The sequence below is a fragment of the Rhinopithecus roxellana genome, chromosome 20, assembly GCF_007565055.1.
Source record: "Rhinopithecus roxellana isolate Shanxi Qingling chromosome 20, ASM756505v1, whole genome shotgun sequence".
Taxonomy (NCBI): Eukaryota; Metazoa; Chordata; class Mammalia; order Primates; family Cercopithecidae; genus Rhinopithecus; species Rhinopithecus roxellana.
Window position 1 is genome coordinate 47,842,084 of NC_044568.1, and position 21,213 is coordinate 47,863,296.

The following is a 21,213-nucleotide window of genomic DNA, read 5'->3' on the forward strand; positions in this document are numbered from 1 at the left end:
ACTTCCGTGCCTGGCTTTTTTAAAATATTTTTTTAGAGATGAGGGGGTGGCTCACTTTGTTGCCTAGGCTGGTCTTGAACTTCTGGCTTCAAGAGATCCTCTCTCCTCAGTCTCTTATGCTGGGATTACAGGCATGAGCCACCACACCTGGTTCTCACCAGCATTATTTTTAAATTGGTCCCACATGCAGCCCAGTTTAAGAACTATTACTCCAACCTCTTTCTCTCCTACTGCAGACAGAATTGGAATAGAAGTGAGAGAGATTATTATATGGATAACTTTGAATCTGCTCAGATTTATTTAAAAACTTCAGTCCTTTAATTTTTGGGTTTTTTTTTAGACAGAGTCTCATTCTGTCGCCTAGGCTGGAGTACAGTGGCGCAATCTCGGCTCACTGCAACCTCTGCCTCCTGGTATAAGCGATTCTCCTGCCTCAGCCTCCCCAGTAGCTGGGATTACAGGCACACATGCCACCATGCCCGGCTAAGTTTTGTATTTTTAGTAGAGGCGGGGTTTCACCATGTTGGCCAGGCTGGTCTCGAACTCCTGATCTCAGGAGGTCCGCCTGCCTCGGCCTCCCAAAGTGCTGGGATTACAGGCATGAGCCACTGCACCTGGCCCAGTCCTTTAATATTAAAAACAAGTTGCTTGTGACATATTTCACAGATAAACAAGGCACCCCAGCATGGGCTGCTGATTTAAAGGAATCCAATGACTTTTGAAAGTGACCTCTAGCAAAGCAAATGGTGCCCCCATTGATTTGTCCCCAAGGGCCTCCCTGGAGTTTGCATAATGTGAGGCCCCGGTCACTGGGCCCCCTTCTTCCCCGCAGCGGCAGTGATGGAGCGCCTGCATCTGGCCCTGAGACCCATCTGCTGCCTCCCACCGCTGCTCACTCGGAGTGAGGTAAGTGGGCTGCTCCTGTGGGAGCCTGGGCCCTGCTCCCCATCCCTCCCTTCCCACCTCTCCCCACCATCCCCACTGCTACCACTCCTTACTCCTTTGACACCATGACGATGGATGCTTGTCTGAGGTCTCAGAACTCTCCATGTGGGCCCAAAACTGGTGCTATTTCTGTTATGATTACCCCAACCTCTGGGTTTTTGCTGAGGCTGTGGGTCTGAAATGTGACAGCTCCAAGCCCATCCATCATCACTGTTTCTTCATTCATAAGCATCTTGTCTTTCCACCAGACTGGAGGTTCCCCAAGGCAAGTTTCAGGCCATTCACTTCTTTGAATGCTACCAATCCCACCAACTCTCAACACACACACATACACACACACACACACACACATACACACACACACACACCAGCCTGATGGTCCTAGGCTCATAGTTCATGCTTACTGAATAATGAGTATATATTAAGTACCTACTATATACAGAATATAATTATTTTTATGAGACAGGGTCTCACTATGTTGTCCAGGCTAGTCTCAAACTCCTGTGCTCAAGAGATCCTCTTGGCCAGTTGTGGTGGCTCACACCTATAATCCCAGTGCTTTGGGAGGCTGAGACAAGAGGATCACTTGAGGCCAGGAGTTTGAGACCAGCCTGGGCGATGCAGAAAGACCTCATCTCTACAAAAAATTTTAAAATTAGTCAGGCAAGGTGGTGTATGCCTTTAGTCCCAGCTCAGGTGGGGGGATCACTTGAGCCCAGGAGTTCAAGGCTGCAGTGAGCCACGATTGCACCACTGTACTCCAGCCTAGGCAACAGATAGAGACCCTGCCCCTAAAAACCAAAAAAAAAAAATAGAGAGAGAGAGAGATCCTCCCCGCTCAGCCTTCTAAATAGCTGAGATTACAGGCATGCACCACCATGCCTGGCTCAGAATACTATTCTCATAATAATGATGATGCAGGTTTATACTTGCTTAGTTAAAAGAGAAGATGTTTTCATCGCAGATTGTAAATAGCAAAGCAATAGGTGGTATTTGAGGTTATTTGCAAAAATCCTTCCAGTCCAGTCGGGCGCAGTGGCTCACACTTGTTCCCAGCACTTTGGGAGGCTAAGGCAGGTGGATCACCTGAGTTCAGGAGTTCAAGACCAGCCTGGCCAACATAGTGAAACCTTATCTCTACTAAAAATACAAAAATTATACAGGTGTGGTGGCACATACCTGTAGTCCCAGCTACTCAGAAGGCTGAGGCAGGAGAGTCGCTTGAACTTGGGAGGTAGAGGTTGCAGTAAGCTGAGACCACACCATTCACACCATTGCACTCCAGCCTGAGTGACAGAGCAAGACTCCATCTAAAAAAAAAAAAAAAAATTCCTTCCAGTCCACTCTCATTTGATTGTCTCTGCTGCCTTGCTAAGTTAAAAAGGTCAAAAAAAAAAAAAATCATGCTCTCCATTTTATGACGAAAAATAAGGAAAATTATTGATTTGTCCAAGGCCACACCATACTGGAATTGGCTTCAGACTCCATGTTCAGTACTCTTTAATAAGGGGAGTCAGAGGGGGAGAGTGGAGAATGGGCCACAGAAAGAAGTAGTCACCTATGGCTTCTCCTTTGAACCATCCAGATCAGTAGAGGAGAGAATAAGATGATACCATCTCTTGAGTGGTGACAATATGCCAGGCACTGTGCTTTATCCCATTTAACTGAGTTGTAGATGCCATTGTCCTCTCCATTTAGAGAGGAGGAAGTGAGACACACAGTAAAATAACCTGCCCGTGATCACTCACTTAAATGGTAGAGCTGGGATTTGAACCTAGACTTCAAGGTTAACCATTAGCTTGTGAAAATGCATCAGGAATCACATCCATAAAATAGCTGCCAGGGTGCAGCTGAATTGTGGTCAGGCAGGGACTTGGCTCCTCTCCCTCTTGTTTAACTTGGGGATTTCCTTGTTCAGTTCAGGGGCAGTGTCCTTAACTGTGGAAGTTCCTTGGCTGTGGCTCGGGTACCCTCTGCTGGTCAATCTGTGACACACCCACCAGCCCTCCAGTTTGATTTTATAGCCTTTAACGCATTTAACATGTATTCAGCATCTCCTGTGGTACCAGGCACTGTGCTGAGCAATGGAGGCAAGAAGACATAGTCCTTGCCCTCAGGGAGCTCCTAGTCCAAAGGGGAAGACAGCCCACTAACCAGGCAACTCAACAGTGTAATTAGAGCCATTTTTGGGAAAATCGCGAGAAACTCCAGTGCACACAGAAGGGGCGCCTAAGCCAACTCTGAGGAAGTCAGAGAAAGCTCCCCAGAGGAGGTGACATCTAGAGACATCTAGGTGTGTTGGGGACCCTGCTTATCTAGCATAACTCAGCTCCTATGCTCCCCAAAGCCCTGCACTTAATGACTGGGACAAAAACGGACAAATACTGGTCTCTCTCCTCACCCCCCATTAAGCATCCAAGACCACAGGTTTGACCCCAGGGGCTGTTTCAGTGCCATGGGAGAATCCAGCAGCTGGTGGATTATTCCCCAGGGTCTGGCTGAGGCACAAGAGAGGAAGAAATGAGTCAGCTGGGAGAGCATCTTCACATGCCAGCACAGCAGGGAAGAAATTAGGCTAGAACCTGGCTCCCCTGTGTGACCCCGGGCAAGTCACTCAACCTCTCTGACCTTTTTCCAAGTATGCACAGAACAGATAGTGCTAGTACCACCTTAGAGGATTAAATGAGGTAGGGCATAGAAAGGATTTAGCCCAGGCCAAGTGCAGGGTGTGTGTTCCTTAACTGATAGCTATCATTACTACCCTTGACACCAGTGGGCCCCAAGCCATCTGGCAGCAGGGGAAACACAGCTTAGACCCTGGAGAGTAATCAGTTCTGCATAATCGAATTCCTCTCTTAGGGAAGCTTAGTTAATCAGCGAGGGCGTGAAGGCTGCGACTGGAGCCCGCCTGGCCACAGCTGGTCTGGGGTTGGGAGCAGGAAGCCAATGTCGTTTCCTGGAGATGTTTCTGGCAGGCGTTCACCGTCTCCTAGCGGATGCCTAAGAATGTATCAAGGGCCTCCTGAGTCCCAGCACCATGCTAGGCCGGGAAGATGAGTGTAGGGGTGAGACCTTTCCTTCTTAGGGGCCAAGGAGTTAAATAAGGTGCAAATTCAGCGGGGCTGGAGGGGGCGACGCAGAGGCGGCACCCTTCAATAAAAATGAAGATGGAAGGAAGAAAGGAAAACCTCTCTAATGAGGGCATCGCAGGAGCAAGACGCTGTCCTTGGGTCCTTTTAAATCACTGTGTAATGGAGGGGAAATCCCTGCCCTCTCTTTTCCCTTTCCGTAAACAAAGAGGTAAAGGATGCCCCCCTCCCGCGAGCCCCGCCCTCGGATGCCACGCCTGTCCCCGCAGGTGCGCAGCGTGGCCGTGACGCACACCTTCCAGATAGCCAAGGCCCGCGCCCAGCTTGGCTACGCGCCCGACAAGTTCAGGTTCGCCGACGCCGTGGAGCTATACGTGCAGTCCACGGCACTGCGGCCCCGCGGCTCCACGGCGCGGACCCTCCTGCGGCTGCTGCTCGGGCTGCTGGTGTTCCTCGGCTTGCTCGCCCTGGCCCTGCACTTCCTAGGCCTGCAGCCTCTGCATGCCTCCGTGGAGCGCCTGTGACCGTCCGCCGCCCGCCGGGGTCGGCACTGCTGCACCCTCTCCCACGCCCGGCTCCCTGGGCTAGTACCAGCCCCTGCCCCGCCTTCTGGGTTTGAGCGCGCCTCCGCTCCGCCCCTTGAATCCTGGCCACGCCCCTGAGCCGCCCTCCACACCTAGCCCCGACTCCCGAATCCTGGCGACGCCCCTGACTACTCCCAGACTGTGCCTCGCGCCCCTCCTGTGTTTTGGCCGCGCCCCTCCTGTGTTTTGTCCCCGCCCCTGTCCCGCCCCGCCCTCCGAAGTGGGCACGCTTCTCCTCCACCCCCTGAATCCTGGCCACGCCTCTAGTCGGCCCCGACACTTAGCACCGAGTCCCTTTCCATGTTTTGGCCGCGCCCTTGACCCGCCCTTCAGATTGGGCACGCCTCTTCCCCGCCCCTTGACTTCAGGGCCTAGTCCTAAGCCGCTCTCCAGGCCTAACCCCGCCCCATGTCATAGCCACGCCCCTCCCTGCATGTTTGGGCACGCCTTCTGAGTCCTGGTCACGCCCCCGCCCTGCCCCCTGAGTCGTGCCTACGTCCATGTCCCTCCCTCCAAGCCCTGGCCCTGCCGCTTTTTTCCTCCCTCCGGCCTGCCCCGGTTACTGACATGGGCCAAGGCTTACAGCCTCCTCCGCCTTCTAGACCTTCTCCTAGTCTCTACCCAGTTCCGGCCCGCCCCCAGATTCTCCCCCGTTCTGGTTTCGCCCCCTTTCTGGTCCTCCCCGCGCGCTGGAGCCCACCCCTTGGCTTCTCCTTTTGGGTCTGGCCTTGCTCCTCCCTCTGGGTCCAGTCCCGCCCTTCTCGAGTGTAATTGGGTCCTGACCCTGCCCCCTCCCTCTCCGGCTTCACCCCTTTCCAGGTCCGCCTCCTGGGTGGGTTCTCCCCAGAGCCTGGCTGCCGCGTCGCTATGGGCTAATACAGGCTGGGGTGGGGTTGGTATGAGTTTGCGCCGTCGGCTGCTGCTCTGTCTGGTAACACTGCTTTCGATCCACCCCGACCCAGTGTTCTGGGCTTCTCATTCACACAGATCTGTGTTGACAGCCAGGGCTTGGGGGAAAACCAGGACCCAAGCTTCTGCCGAGCCCGACTTGGCCTTTTTGGGTTCCTGTCTGAGGATGACAGCATATTAAGCACAGATTTTAGTACCAGAAAGAGCATCAAAAAAAAAAAAAAAGAACTTTTAAAATAATTGGATGTCTCGATGAAGTACCAATAAAGCTATAATGGGAAAAATAGAGTTTCGTTGGTTTCATTTTATGATTTAGTGCTGTTTCTATTTACTAATTAGAGGTAGTGGTGATCACCGTAATCTTTAAAGTATAAGGTCACAAAGCTTCTTAATCTAGCCCTGCTCTCCACAGAAACTTCGCCCCCTATCATCTTGGTGTCAGTTATCAGTTGTGAGTACCAAGACATCAGTGTGTCAGTACAACCAGGTATAGATCATAATATGCACACGTGGGACTGGCAGAGAAGAAAAGCATCAGAAGCCTGAGGTGAAGGGGATGGAATGGGCTCATCAGAACCAACATGGCCACAGCAGCGTATGTCCCACTCTGCTGAACAAGGTGGGCAGTTTGGGAAGGAGCTAAAAAAAAAAAAAAATGTATGCTCCTCTCTGCTAGGCTGAATTGTAGGTGTGTATATAATTTTTGAAAGATCAGGCCGGGCGCGGTGCTCAAGCCTGTAATCCCAGCACTTTGGGAGGCCGAGACGGGCGGATCACGAGGTCAGGAGATCGAGACCATCCTGGCGAACACGGTGAAACCCCGTCTCTACTAAAAAAATACAAAAAAAAAAAAAAAAAAAAAAAAAAAAACTAGCCGGGCGAGGTGGCGGGCGCCTGTAGTCCCAGCTACTCGGGAGGCTGAGGCGGGAGAATGGCGTAAACCCGGGAGGCGGAGCTTGCAGTGAGCCGAGATCGCACCACTGCACTCCAGCCTGGGCGACAGAGCGAGACTCTGTCTCAAAAAAAAAAAAAAAAAAAGAAAGATCAATAATAATCCTTTATGTCTGTTTAATGCTTGACAGTGTGAAAGGGCTTTCATCTATATGATCTTATTTAATTCTTAGAGCCACTCTTAAATAGGATTTATTATTCTCATTTTATAGATGACGGAAACTGGGGCTTTGTCTCATTCCAAAGAGCAGAGGAGGGTGGGGGTTTCTGTTCTACAGCTGGGGGAATTTGAAGGAACACCACCTAAGCCCCCACTGGCCTAAACACAACACGTGGTAACTTCTATTTTTCTACACCCTGGCCATGCCAAGGCTTGCGGTTGAACTCTGGGATTGGTCTCGTTCTCTCAGAGCCACAAACCTCGGACCATTTGAAGCTGGCAGTCCTGGGGCTTCCTTTCCTCTCGATAACATGCTTACATCCAAACTCACTTCCTTCCTCTCTTTCTTCTCCCTGCTAATCCTGGGAAATCTATTCTTCGAGCAGGAAAAACAGTGTCACACTGCTCACATTATTTTCTAGATCTTTTGACTAGTGCCAAACCTCAGCTTTTAAAAACCCAAAAGCCAAGAATCAATTTATTTGTTTTCTGGATTTCTCCAACTCATCTATTCCCTAACACTCTGGAAGTAGGATGTCTAAACCCTGGGCATGGAGACAACATGGATCACTATGTCAAGAAAGCGTTTTTCCTTTCAAGCCTCTTTATCCAATGGAAAAGGAGGTGGCATCCCCACCCAACAGAAAAACTGAATCACTGTAAGAATTTTTGAGACTGCCCAGACCACTAGCCGTGAGGTTCTGAAAGGGCAAGTAGGAGGTTCTAGCTTACTTGGAGACACTAAGGAGAAGCATCACAAATGCAGGAAATAGAGTTGTCACAGTGGGCAGCCCAAGGTGACATAGTCGATTTGAAGGGACCATCAAGACGAAACTCATAAGCTTTCCATTATGGGTGCTAAAGCTATTCCCCATTGTAAACCCAATGCCAGGCATCTAAAAAATCCTCAAGTCTCTCTCATCTTGAAAATATCTTCCCAGCAGGGCGCAGTGGCTCACACCTGTAATCCCAACATTTTGGGAGTCTAAGACTGGAGGATTGCTTGAGGTCAGGAGTTCAAAACCACCCTGGGTGATATGGTGAGAACCCTGCATCTACCAAAAAAAAAAAAATTAATTAATTAATTAGCCAGATGTGGTAGCACCCAGGAGGCTGAGGCAGGAGAATCACTTGAGTCCAGGAGTTTGAGTCTGCAGTAAGCTATGATTGCAGCACTACACTCCAGCCTGGGCAACAGGGCAAGACCCCATCTTAAAAAAAAAAAAAAAATCCTCCCCTGATTCCCCCATTTCCCCTCCCACAACTCTTCCTTTTGCTCCTCCTCTTCAAAATCAAATTTTGTGATGAATTGACCATATTTATGTTTCCATTTCTTCTCCTCAACCCATTCCAAAATGACTTTAAGATCATCAATGATCTTGTTCATAAATAGTAATAGATATTTTTCAGTCTTTATTTTGCCAGTCCTCTTAGCTGTGTTCAACATAGTTGACCGCCCCCTCCTTCTTGATCCACTCTTCTTGGTCTCTATAAGACCACACCTGTTTTCCACATATATGGCTGGCCTTTCCCATCTCTTTCACGTCTCTTTCACTGGCTTTTCTTCCACTGCCCTCCCTTTAAGATGATGTCCCTCGGCACTCTGTCTTGTCCCCTCTTCTCCTTCTGCGGGCTCTTTCTGGGTGAGTTCATCCCTTCCCATGGCCTCAGTCTCTAATACCTCCCAAATCTGTATCATTTCCTTGGAGTGCCTCTTGACCTCCAGAAATCTATGTCCAACCTCCTACTCAACCCCATATCCCACAAGAATTTCCAACTCAATGAAAATCAAATTGAAGTCATCATCTCCCACAAACCTGCTTTCCATTTATCCCCTGTTACCTCCCAGGGAGAGGAGAAGCACAACCAGCCATCGAATGACCCAAGCCCAAATCCTGGGCATCACTTTTGACATGATCCTCTTCTTCTTGACATGCTCATCAGTGGATTATGTCAACTCTGTCTCTAAAATGTCTCCCTGACTCACTCCTCCTGTCCCGCACCCGGCCACTATTGTGGTACAAAGCACTGTCCTTTCTCCTAGACAATTGCAATAGGCATTGAATGGGACCTCCTGTCCCTGCTGCCAGTGGGAACTTTCTTTTCTTTTCTTTTTCTTTCTTTTTTTTTTTTTTTTTGAGACAGAGTTTCACTCTATCGCCCAGGCTGGAGTGCAGTGGCGTGATCTCGGGTCACTGCAACCTTTGCCTCCCTGGTTCAAGCAATTCTCCTGTCTCAGCCGCCCAAGTAGCTGGAATTACAGGCGCGCACCACCACGCTCAGCTAAATTTTATATTTTTAGTAGAGACGGGGTTTCACCGTATTGGCCAGGCTGGTCTCGAACTTCTAACCTCAGGTGACCCACCCACCTCCGCCTCCCAAAGTGTTGGAATTACAGGTGTGAGCTACCACGCCCAACCGGTGAACTTTCAAATTTCAAATTGAAACATGCCACTCTCTAGCTCAAAAGCCTTTCATGGTTTCCCATTGCCCTTGGGAAAGTACCAAGTTCAAAGCCTTAACTCGGCATTCATGGTCCTCTTTGCCTATCTCTTCAGCCTCACCTGTTGCCAATACTCCACCTCCACTCTCTGTGCAGCTGCCCTCAATTGCCTTCACAGCGTCTCAGCCTTAGCAGACTCTCGTCCTTTAGGAGTTCCCTCTTCTTAGAAATCCTCCCCACTGCGCCTTCACTTGGCTAATCTCAATTTCAGGCCCCAGCTAAATGTCACTTCGTTGCTTCTCAGGGGCCAGGTTAGCATGCTGTACTGCCTAACACTTCACAGTTCAACAACTGTTTATAAATGAGGACCCCTAAATCAAGCCTGAAAACCAAGTAAGAGGTGAATCAATGAAGCAGAGACCTCAAGATTGGCACCCCCATGTACGGCCAGACCCCTGCTACTCCAGGGTCACCTGGCAACAGAGGTTTATGGGGTCCCTGGAGCCCTCTAAAGTACATGGAGCAGGCCAGAAAGGGAATCCCCCCCCAACTCCCTAACTCAGGTCATGATTACAACCACCCTCAACTAACCCTGGGAAGACCCAGACAGGCTGTTGGGAACTTTTCAAGCTAGCTCTGACACTTTCCCCCGGAAATGGAGATCCGTGTTTTGTTTTTTGTTTTGTTTTGAGGGAGCTGGATGGGTAGGTGAAAGAGAGGTTTGTATTGGGCTAGAGAGTGAAAGAGCCTGCACTGCAGTTTCTGCCTTTTCTCTTCCCTTCCCCCTTCCACTAAAAAAAAAAAAAAAATCCATTATAAGCAATCTAAAGCTTAAAAAAAGACATCAGAAAGGAGAAAAAAGGAAGAGAGGTTGGAAAAGGACTGCATAGAGGACTACATAAAGAGATGGTTTACGGATGGAAAAAAAAAATTGAAACTCCCCGGGATGTGGCAGCGGTGGGATTCGAACCCACGCCATCGAAATGACTGGAGCCTAAATCCAGCGCCTTAGACCACTCGGCCACGCTACCTCCCGCTCGCACATGTCTCGCTGCAGATTATATTAGGGTGATGACGCAGGCGCCCCGCCCTCAAAGTTTGCGCATGCTCAATATGGAACCGGCGTCTCCTGCATCGCTCAGGGAGCCTTGGAGTCACAGTGCTCTCGTGATCAGCAATATTAAACACACTAGGAATGCACTATTAAAATGAAGATGGCCTAATTATCAAACATTAATATTTTTAATATTAAATCCTCACGTGTGTTTGGGTTTGAGTTTTCCTTGGGCGTGATCCTGCCTTCAGCCACGCAGGGGCGCTCCCGCGCTGCCGCTTCCTCCGGGGTGGGCCGGGGTCTTGCGTGAAGCCCCAGTTTGCACCGAATCAAGCTGGGTCCCCAACCTGCGGACACTCTGTCCAGCTCAAGGCGCCTCTGTAGCCCTGCGTGGCCTCATGGCCTAGCCTTTGCCCTCGCAATGTAAGAATCAAGAGTTCAGCGGGGAAAACCATTGAACGTTGTTACAGATTGTTTGCAGGTGTGGGCTCCTTCCATCTCAAACTATTAAGCTTTCATAAGCTGTGCGACCCATTTTACAGAGGAGAAAAATAGAGATGCTAAGTAACTAGCTTCGGGTGTCCCAGCCAGCCGACATTCCCCAGCCTCCCAAGACCCTTGTTCGTACGTGCAGAGGATTTTAGTGTTTTTTAGAAAAAAAAAATGCAATAAATGTAGAGTACAACCTAGCAAAATTCCATTTTCCATCATCTCGAATTATTACTAACATTTTGCATATTAGCTTCTTTTTTTTTTTTTTTTTTTTTTTTTTTTTTTTTTTTTTTTGAGACTGAGTTTTGCTTTTGTTGCCCAGGCTGGCCCGCAATGGCGCAGTCTCGGCTCACTGCAACCTCCGCCTCCCAGTTTCAAGCGATTCTCCTGTCTCAGCCTCCCAAGTAGATGGGTTTACAGGTGCATGCCACCACGCCCGGCTAATTTTTGCATTTTTAGTAGAGACGGGGTTTCATCATATTGGTCAGGCTGGTCTCGAACTCCTGACTTCAGGGGATCCACTGGCCTCGGTCTCCCCAAGTGCTAGGATTACAGATGTGAGCCACCGCGCTTGACCTCAAATTTTTAAAATTAAATTTAAAATTAAAATGAATACTCTAGATAAAATTCAAGTCTCCTTTGATGTCCCCAAGTTCTATTCCCCCTTCCTTCTCTTTCAGGAGTTTCCCATCTTTTCAGTCTGTATTTTCCTAATTCCACAATCACATACGGTTTTCTATTTCCTTGCACATTTAAGGAAAATGGCAAACAAAAATCCAAGGTTGTAAAGACAGTCTAGTAAGTGGGTGTGGTAGTCTGTATAATGACCCCCTAAAGATGCCGACACTGAACCTGTAAATATATTACCTTCCGTGGCAAAAGGGGCTTTTGCAGTTGTGATTAAATTAAGGATCTTCTGACGGGGAGAGGAGCCTGGATTATCCAGGTGGTCCCAATGTAATCACAAGAGTCCTTATAAGAAAGAGACAGGTGGCCGGGCGCGATGTCTCATGCCTGTAATCCCAGTACTTTGGGAGGTCGAGGCGGGCAAATCACTGGAGGTCAGGAGTTCTAGACCAGCCTGGCCAACATGGTGAAACCTCGTCTCTACTAAAAACACAAAAAATTAGCCCGGCGTGGTGGCATGTGCCTGTAATCCCAAGTATTCAGGAGGCTGAAGCAGGAGAAGCACCTGAACCCGGGAGGCCAAGGTTGCAGTGAGCTGAGATCGCGCAACCGCACTCCAACCTGGGCAACAGAGCAAGATTCCATCTCAAAAAAGAAAAAGAAAGAGGCAGGAATTCGAGGAGGTATGAGGATGAACCAGAGGTCCCAGTGATGTAGCCAGGAGCCAAGGAATGTTGGCAGTCTCTAGAGACTGCAAAAGGTAAGGAAATTAATTCTCCCCTAGAGGCACCAAAAAGGGAACACAAGGTGTCTGACACCTTGATTTTAGCGTTTCTGACTTCCAGAACAGTACCACTATAAATCTGTGTTGCTTTAAGCCACTAAATTTGTGTTTTGTTACAGCAGCAATAAGAAACTAATCGAGTGGGTAAACCCATGGGCTTGGGAATGAAACAGTCTGAACTCCCATGAGCTATGTGATCTTGGAAAAGTCGCTTCTCTCTGGGCCTCAGTTGCTCATCCCTGAAATGGAGTGATACTGATAGTATCTACCACACAGGATTTGCTGTGAGGATTAAACTCATTCATTCTGCAGATGTTTCATGAGCACCTACAATGTGTCAGGTACTGCTCTGGTCATATCAGAGAATAAAGTCAATACAGATTAAATGTGGTAATTCGGCCAGGCATGGTGGCTCATGCCAGTAATGCCATCCTTTTGGGAAGCTGAGGTGGGAGGATCGCTTGAGGCCAGGAGTTTGAGGCTACGGTGAGCTCTGATCATACCACTGCACTCTAGCCTGGGTGACAGAGAGAAATCTTGTGTCTGAACACGTGCCAAGCATTTAGATGAATCTCTGGCACATGTGAGAGGGGTGACAGTGATGACTTTGTTCTCTCCCGTTATCTGGAGGGTTCTCACCACAAGGGTTCTTTTTGGTTTTTGTTTTGTCTTGTTTTGTTTTTTTTGACAGAGTTTCGATCTTGTGGCCCAGGCTGGAGTGCGATGGCACGATCTTGGCTCACTGCAACCTCCGCCTCCCAGGTTCAAGGGATTCTCCTGCCTCAGCCTCCCGAGTAGCTGGTATTCTAAGCACCCATCACCAAGCCCAGCTAATTGTTTTTGTTTTTTGTATTTTTAGTAGAGATGGGGTTTTGCCATGTTGGCCAGGCTGGTCTCAAACTCCTTGACCTCAGGTGACGCCCCCCCCCCCCGCCCCCGCCCCCGCCCCCGCCCCCGCCCCCGCCCCCGCCCCCGCCCCCGCCTCAGCCTCCCAAAGTGCTGGGATTACAGGAGTGAGCCACTGTGGCCTGGCAACCACAAGGGTTCTTATCCAGGCAGTGGCCACTTGGTGGTATTCCACGTACATCTCTCCAAACCCCCTGTTTCAAGTAGGGGTTCTCTCCCAGGATGATACTGGGCCCTGCTAGGAGGTCAACTCCAGGAGGGCAAATGATGGTGTCTTGTTCATTCACTGCTGTATCCTCAGGACCTAGAACAGTGTTGGCAGCAGGAATATTCCTTGAAAAAAATAGTTTTGCATTCTTGGTTAAGTCCACTCCATCTTGCCACGTGAACTTAACAGTCAGAGACAGATGCTTTCGGCTGGAGCTGCCCAGCATAAGGTCTCAGAGAACTTTTGTCTGGATTTGAGTTTCAGCAAGGAACACTCGTTACTTTTGCAAAAGTTGTTTTGTGACTTGTGACTTGCCCTCTGTGACCACAAGAAGGAAGCAGCGTCCCCTTTAGGTAAATTCCCCTACGATTGCTCAAAGCATCTTCGGGCAGTGGACCATCTGCCAACAGCAACACGTCCCCTAACTCTGTTTCTGATCATTTTATGCAAGTCAGCACCTGTCCTGCACCTACTAGACCTTATCAGGCAAAAAACAGGCCTTGCAGGCTCAGGGAGGGGTTTCTGGAGCTGCTCAGAACCCTTGTGCTGGAATTGCTTCTCTAACAGAATGAAAATCCAGTGGTGGAGCCGGGCACCGCCCGGTGGCTCCTGCCTATAATCCCAGCACTTTGGGAGGCCCAGGCGGGCGGATCACCTGAGGTCAGGAGTTCGAGACCAGCCTGGTCAACATGATGAAACTCCGTCTCCACTACAAATACACAAATTAGCCGGGCGTGGTGGCACGCTCCTGTAATCCCAGCTATTCAGGAGCCTGAGGCAGGAGAATCACTTGAACCCAGAAGGCAGGTGTTGCGGTAAGCAGAGATCACGCCACTGCACTCCAGCCTGGGCGCAAAGTCTTTAAACAATAAAATAAAATAAAATCCAGTGTTGAAGGCAAGGCTGCCAGTTCCTCTGCTCCACCCTGCATTTCTCCAGGCCTGTCGCCCTGCTGGCCTCCCACAGTCCTGCTGACAAGGCGTCTCTGGTGATTCATGCCTTCAAGGGTGACGCTGCCAGGGCAGCTCATATGCAAAGCCCATGCAAAGCCCAGCCACAGCCAGGCAAGGGTGGGGAGGCCACAGGCGCCAGAGCAGCTGGGCTATGTTTGGTCTTTTATTTTTTATTTTTCTATGTGACATTTAAAAATAATTTTTGCAAAAGTAACCCATTTTCCTTGTTGAAACTCAAGCGGAGAAAGGAAAAGCACAAATAAGAAAAAAAAAATCTCTTTTCATTTCTCCACCCAGTTAAACTCTGTCAATACTTTGGTAAGGGAAGCCGGGTTTTGTCTTTTTAAAATTTGTGATGTAGGCTGGGCACGGTGGCTCACACATATAGTCCTAGCACTTTGGGAGGCAGCGGCAGGTGGATCACCTGAGGTCAGGAGTTCGACACCAGGCTGACCAACAAGGTGAAACCCTGTCTCTACTAAAAATACAAAAATTAGCCAGGAGTGGTGGCAGATACTTGTAGTCCCAGCTACTTGGAAGGCTAAGGCAGAAGAATTGCTTGAACCCGGGAGGCAGAGGTTGCAGTGAGCTGAAATTGCACCACTGCACTCCAGCCTGGGCGACAGAGCAAGACTCTGTCTCAACAAAAAGAAAAAAAAATTGTAATGTAAGGTATGCTCGTTGTATATTTTTTTTAAATGTTCAATCAAAAGAATAAGATTTAAAAAAAAAAGAAAGGAAAAAAAGTCAAATCACAGGCATAAAGTTAAAAGGGAAATTCTTCCCCTCACCACAGCCCTTCTTCACAACCGAATCCCACAGCTCAGAAGTAACCATTGTGAAGAGTACCAGTTCGGGCTGGGTGCAGTGGCTCACACCTGTGATCCCAACACTTTGGGAGGCTGAGGCCGGCGTATCACCTGAAGCCACTGAGGTCAGGAGTTCCAGACCAGACTGGCCAACATGGCAAAACCCCATCGCTATTAAAACTACAAAAATTAGTTGGGCATGGTGGCATCTGCCTGTAGTTCTGGCTTCTCAGGAGGCTGAGGCAGGAGAATCGCTTGAATCCAGGAGGCAGAGGGTACAGTGAGCCGAGATCATGCCACTGACCTCCAGCCTGGATGACAGAGCCAGACTGTCTCAAAAAAAAAAAAAAGGAAAAGAAAAGAAAAAGAAAAAAAGCCGGGCACGGTGGCTCACACCTGTAATCCTAGCACTTTGGGAGGCTGAGGCAATTGATCAGTTGAGGTCAGGAGTTCAAGACCAGCCTGACCAACATGGTGAAACCCCATCTCTACTACAATACAAAAATTAGCCAGGCGTAGTGGCGGATGCCTGTAATCTCAGCTACTTGGGAGGCTGAGGCAGGAGAATTGTTTGAACCCCGGAGGCCGAGGTAGCAGTGAGCTGAGACAGTGCCACTGCACTCCAGCCTGGGCAACGAGAGTGAAACTCCATCTGGAAGGAAGGAAGGAAGGAAGGAAGGAAGGAAGGAAGGAAGGAAGGAAGGAAGGAGGGAGGGAGGGAGGGAGGGAGGGAGGGAGGGAGGGAGGGAAGGAAGGAAGGAAGGAAGGACCAGTTTGAATGTATCCTTTCAGATCTTTTCCTGTGCAAATATATAGGTGAATGAAAACTCGAAGCCCTGATGTGTCCCACCCTCATCCTGGGGTTGGCTTTGCACGGGGTAAGAGAGGAACATGCTATCTAAAAGAAGAGTGGGAGCTCAGTGTGGTGGCTCATGCCTGTAATCCCCAGCATTTTGGGAGGCCGAGCCAGGTAGATTACCTGAGGCAGGAGTTCAAGACCAATCTGGCCAACATGGTGAAACCCTGTCTCTACTAATAGTACAAAAAATTAGCTGGGTGTGGTGGCAGGTGTCTGTAATCCCAGCTACTTGGGAGGCTGAGGCAGGAGAATTGCTCGAACCTGGGAGACAGAGGTTGCAGTGAACCGAGATCGTGCCACTGCACTCCAGCCTGGGTGACAGAGCAAGACTCTGTCTCAAAACAAATACACAAATAAATTAATTTAATTAAATAAATACAAGAAGAGTGGTGTCTTCTCACTTCCTCAAGTCTTTCTGTAGCTACAGGTGGGCCATCCAGATGGATCTGTGTTGGGCATTTCTCATATCCAGTAGGCCCAGGACCTCTGAGCCAAGGAGGTGAAACACACAACCCAAGCCCACTGTGCGCAGGGAATTTGGGCAGTTAACACTTTGGAAACCAGACCTTTCCTATGGTGCAGCTCTTCAGCCCCACCCTGAGCCGATGGGAGGATTATACTTGTCTTGTTGCAGTTGGGAACAGCCACGTGACTGTGACTGTAAGAGCCTGGGCTCTATCACCATGGTGAGATAGCAACACCATAACACCTTGAGTTTTTTTTTTTTTTTTTTTTTTTTTTTTGGTGACAGCTTTATTGCTGCTATAATTGCTGATATAATTCACACACTCACTTTTTTTTTTTTCTTTTTGAGATGGAGTCTCACTCTGTCACCCAGGCTGGAGTGCAGTGGTATGACCTTGGCTCACTGCAACCTCTGCCTCCTGGGTTCAAGCAATTCTCCTGTCTCAGCCTCCTGAGTAGCTGGGATTTCAGGCACACACCACCACATCTGGCTAATTTTCGTATTTTTAATAGAGATGGAGTTTCACCATGTTGTCGCCAGGAGTTCGAGACCAGCCTGGCCTCAAGTGATCCGCCCACCTTGGCCCCTCAAAGTGCTGGGATTACAGGCATAAGCCACCACCTGGCCTACTGCATTTTAATTATGGATTCCTCAGTTGTTTAGATTGTTTTCACGTTTTGCCTATTATGAATAATATTCCTATGAATATTCGTGTGTAAGTTTTTGTGTGGACATGTGTCTTCATTTCTGCTAGGATTTGAATTGCTGGGCTATATGGTAACTTCATGTTTAATTTTTTTAAGAATTGCCAAACTGCTTGCCATTCCCACCAGCAGTGTATGAGAGTTCTAGTTTCTCTACATCCTTGCCAACACTTGCTATTAGCTGAGATTTTTATTATAGTCATGCTAGTGGGCAATGGGTGTGTTTTGATTTGCTTTCTTTGGTCACCCATGCTGGAGTGCAGTGGTGCAGTCATAGCTCACTGCAGCCTCCAGCTCCTGGGCTCAAGCAATCCTCCCACCTCAGCCTGTCGAGTAGCTGGGACTACAGGCACGCACCACTGAACCTGGCTAATTTTTCTATTTTTTTTGTAGAGATGAGGGTCTTGTTATGTTGCTTTTGCTGATCTGGAGCTCTTGGGCTCAAACAATCATCCCACCTCGCCCTCCCAAAGTGCTAGGATCTCGAGCTTGAGCCACAGTGCCTGGCCTTGCATTTTCTTAGTGGCTAATGACGTTGAGCAGCTTTTCATGTCCTTACTGGCCATTTGTATATCTTTGGAGAAATATCTATTCCAATCTTTGGCCCATTTTTAAATTGGGGTATTTATCTTTTTATTATTGAGTTGTAACAGTTCTTTATGTATTCTAGCTGCAAATCCCTTATCAGATATGATTTGCAAATTTTTTTTCCCCCATTCTCTGGTTGTCTTTTCACTTTCTTTTTTGTTTGTGGTTGGTTTTTGTTTTTTGAGACAAGGTCTTACTCTGTCCCTCACGCTAGAGTGTAGAGGCGGGATCTCGGCTCACTGCAACCTCTGCCTCCCAGGTCCAAGCGTTCTTCCCACCTCAGCCTCCTGAGTAGCTGGGACCATAGAGGCAAGCCACCACATCTGACTAATTTTAGTATTTTTTATAAAGATGAGGCTTCACTATTTTGCCCGGGCTGGTCTCGAATTCCTGAGCTCCAGCAATCCGCCCGCCTCAGCCTCCCAAAGTACTGTGATTACTGGCGTGAGCCACTGTGCCTGGCCTTTTTCATTTATTTATTTAATTTTTAGAGACACGGTCTCACTCTGTTGCCCAGACTGAAGTACAGTGGCATGATCATAGCTCACTGCAGTTTCAAACTACTGGGCCCAAGGGATCCTCTTGCTTCAGCCTCCTGAGTATCCGGGACTTCAGGCACACACCGCTACACCTGGGTTTTTTTTTGTTTTTTTTTTTTTTTTTTTAGTGTTTTATTTTAAAGACAGGGGTCTTGCTATGTTGCTGAGGCTGGTTTTGAACTCCTGACCCCATTGATCCTCCTGCCTTGGCCTCCCAAAGCTCTGACATTACATGGTGAGCCACCTTGCCCGGCTTTGAGTAATTTTATTTTACCGCAGTAGACACCTCCTTGAAGGAAAGTGTTTCCTCCAATTCCTAGCACCGTATTTGGCACACAATAGGAGCTTAATAAATATTTGCCATAAGAATGAATGCTCAGAAACTCCACTATTACATCCTATCTGCTCAACAACTCCCTGGAAAAGAGAGTTTTTTTTATGGTTACTATAAAAGGCCCAGATTAGTATTTCATTGGCCTAACTTGGATCACATGCTCATCCCTGAACCAATAAATGGGGCTGAAGGGATGAAATATGCTAATTGGCCAGCTCTGGTCATGTGTCCATTTTTGGAGCCAGGGGAGTGGGGAGGGCTATTTTTCTGAATTGAGAATAGTGTGAACTGGTTCCCTGAAGACTAACCAAGACGCTAATGCAAAGCAGGACACTCCTGCTGGTCAGGCAAAAATGACAGAGGCTCAGAGAAGTAAGGTAACTTGCCCAAGGGCCATAGAGCTTTAAGCAGTAGCGTCTTTTTTTTTTTTTTTTTTTTTTTTTCTATCTTGCTTTGGGCTTGGACAGACTAGTTCAGCATCTTTGATCTTCCCTTCCTGCCTGTCCGCCCCAGGGTCAGAATTCTAGGTGCAATTTTGTCTTTTGCCAAAAGCCGGAGTTTACTCTCTTGGGGGTTTATAAATAAGGAAAAAAGTTCTTTGAAGAGCCTGAACTTTGAAATCAGAGAAGTCTGGATTTTAGTGCTGGCTCTGCCTTTTCTAGCTGCCTCACCTGGCGCATGTTATTATCTCTATAAGCCTCAGTTTTGTTCCTTTTTATTGTTTTTGTTTTTTTGCGACGGAGTCTCACTCTTTCATCCAGGCTGGAGTACAGTGGCATGATCTCAGCTCACTGAAACTTCTGCCTCCAGGGTTCAAGCGATTCTCGTGCCTCAGCCTCCAGAGTAGCTGGGACTACAGGCGCGCCTGGCTACTTTTTTGTATTTTTAGTAAAGACAGGGTTTCACCATGTTGGCCGGGCTGATCTCGAACTCCTGACCTCAAGAGATCTGTCGGCCCCGGCCTACCAAAGTGCTGGGAAGATGGAATGAGAGAAATCCCTCAATAAATGTCACTCACTGTTACTACTTTTATATCTAGAATGTGTGGAATTTCTAAAATTTCACTAACAAAGTATCCAGAAGGACCTAATATCAAAGTGTTCACAGCAGTTATTAGTTTTCATTCGTTTTCTTCTTTATACCGTATCCACTCTACCACTCATGCCACAGGTATTAAGCATCTGTGTGCCACCCAGGCCCTGTGTCAAGAGTTAGGAATAACTAGAGGAGATACTAATTTTAAAACTACACAAATAATTGCAATCGTCATACGTCCCTGTTTTTACAAAGCAGAAATCAGGAAAAACAAAGTATTTCCGATAAAACATATTTTAAGGTTATGTACAGAGATGTATACAAACAAGCGATGGGCTTGGATCACTAGTGATTTTGGAAAGGACAGGAGTACAGGAACTAAGCGAGGAGCAGGCGGGAGAGGCGGGAGACGACGGAAGTTGGTCACTCCCTCGAATTGCTCCCTCGCTGCCGGATGCTAGGCCAGCCTTGAGCAGGAGAACCGGACACTGTGTACTCAGCAGGGGGAGTCAGGACTTAGCGCTAACCATTGCACCTGGGGCTGGGAGCCAGCGCCGGAGCCAGGAGGCCCGCTGGGCGGCTGCAGACGCTGTGACGGCCACCTGGGGGCGGCCACGTGAGCGCCACGCCGTGCGCCCGCCAGGCCAGCCCCGCCCCTGCCCGCCTGCTTCTGCTCAACCTAGCCCAGCCCTAGCTCCAGCCTCAGCTCCCTTCCTTCCCGGATCGAGCGCCCGCACTCCCGTCCCTGCAGCCATCCGAGTCCCGCACGCTGTAGCCTGCACGCGAGTCCCTGGCACGCGCCTCCCGCATCCCGGAATCGTCCTAGCGGCCCCCGCGCCCTTCCTGGGATCACTCCGGCGGCCCCGAGCCCCGGGATCGGTCCATCTGCCCCGCGTGGCCCCGGCTGCGTGCCTGGAGCGCCAGCCAGCGCGCCCCGCTCTCCGCTCCCCGGCACTCTCGGGGGGCCCGCCCGCCCTGCACCCTGGAGCTCCGGGCCGCAAGCCTCTGCCAACTCCTCTGGATCCTTGCGGCCGTAAGCAGCGGCTGCCGCGCCTGTCTGCCCGAGGGAGGTAAGTGTGGACGGCGGCCGCCAAGGCTGTGGGGGGCTGGGAGCGGACTCTGCAGGCGTCTGGAGCGTGCTGGGTCTGGGCTTGGGAATGGGGCAGGAGAAGGCATGGAAGGAGAGTGTGGGGGCGCTTCTCCTCTGGTTGTTAAACTCTTTGGGGCTCAGTGCTTGCTTTGTTGAAATGGGGAAGTTGTGCGGATTAACGGCGATGTGGATATGGAAAGCAATTGGCAAGCAATGGGCGGTGATCTGGCTGCAAGTGACAGATAGTTTGGGGGCCTCTGCCCGAGGCGCCCTCGGGGCCCCTAGGAGGGTGGGCGTATCGCTGCCTTCCTGTCCCCTGCAGGGCTCAGAGCCGCATCCCCCACCCTTTCCCCTGACCTAGAGGCCTGCGTCAGCCCGAATTCCCGGAACCTCCAGGACTGTGTAGACGCGCCCTTGCAGCATTGTTGGCTGCGGGAGTTCGCTTGTTGGCAGGCGCCGCTGACTTGTGCGCCAAGGGGCTGCGCATTAATAAGCCGGTGGCCGCGCAGGGGTGGGGATCTCCTGGGTAAGCCCCGGCCTACATCCTAGATCCCCGGGCCTGGGGGATTTCGGGGAACCAGCCCAGCTGCGCCCTGTGACAGATGGGCCGTATGGGGAAGTGAGATCTGCCCAGAGGGACGGTCCCAGGGAGCACGACCTCTGGGACCTCGGTGGTGGGTGCTT

The 21,213-nt window shown here is 49.6% G+C and overlaps 2 protein-coding genes and 1 non-coding gene across 5 annotated transcripts in view; 2 read left to right on the plus strand and 1 right to left on the minus strand.

Annotated features, from left to right (window-relative positions):
- SDR42E2 (short chain dehydrogenase/reductase family 42E, member 2) overlaps positions 1-4,986 on the plus strand; it is a 29,561-nt gene extending 24,575 nt beyond the window's left edge. For both annotated transcript variants that reach the window (XM_030925410.1, XM_030925409.1), the window contains 2 exons: positions 833-906; positions 4,304-4,986. In XM_030925410.1, coding sequence (XP_030781270.1) covers positions 833-906; positions 4,304-4,558 — 329 coding nt within the window. In that variant the 3' untranslated portion in view covers positions 4,559-4,986. The remainder of the gene's footprint in view (positions 1-832; positions 907-4,303) is intronic.
- A 5,044-nt stretch (positions 4,987-10,030) lies between these two features.
- On the minus strand, positions 10,031-10,112 carry TRNAL-UAG. The gene has a single exon. It is a non-coding gene; the product is annotated as a tRNA-Leu (tRNA).
- Positions 10,113-19,954: 9,842 nt separating this feature from the next.
- The window catches only part of EEF2K (eukaryotic elongation factor 2 kinase), an 85,084-nt gene continuing 83,825 nt past the window's right edge, over positions 19,955-21,213 (plus strand). For both annotated transcript variants that reach the window (XR_004055440.1, XM_010388599.2), the window contains exon 1: positions 19,955-20,509. The gene's annotated coding sequence lies outside the window, so the exon portion shown is untranslated. The remainder of the gene's footprint in view (positions 20,510-21,213) is intronic.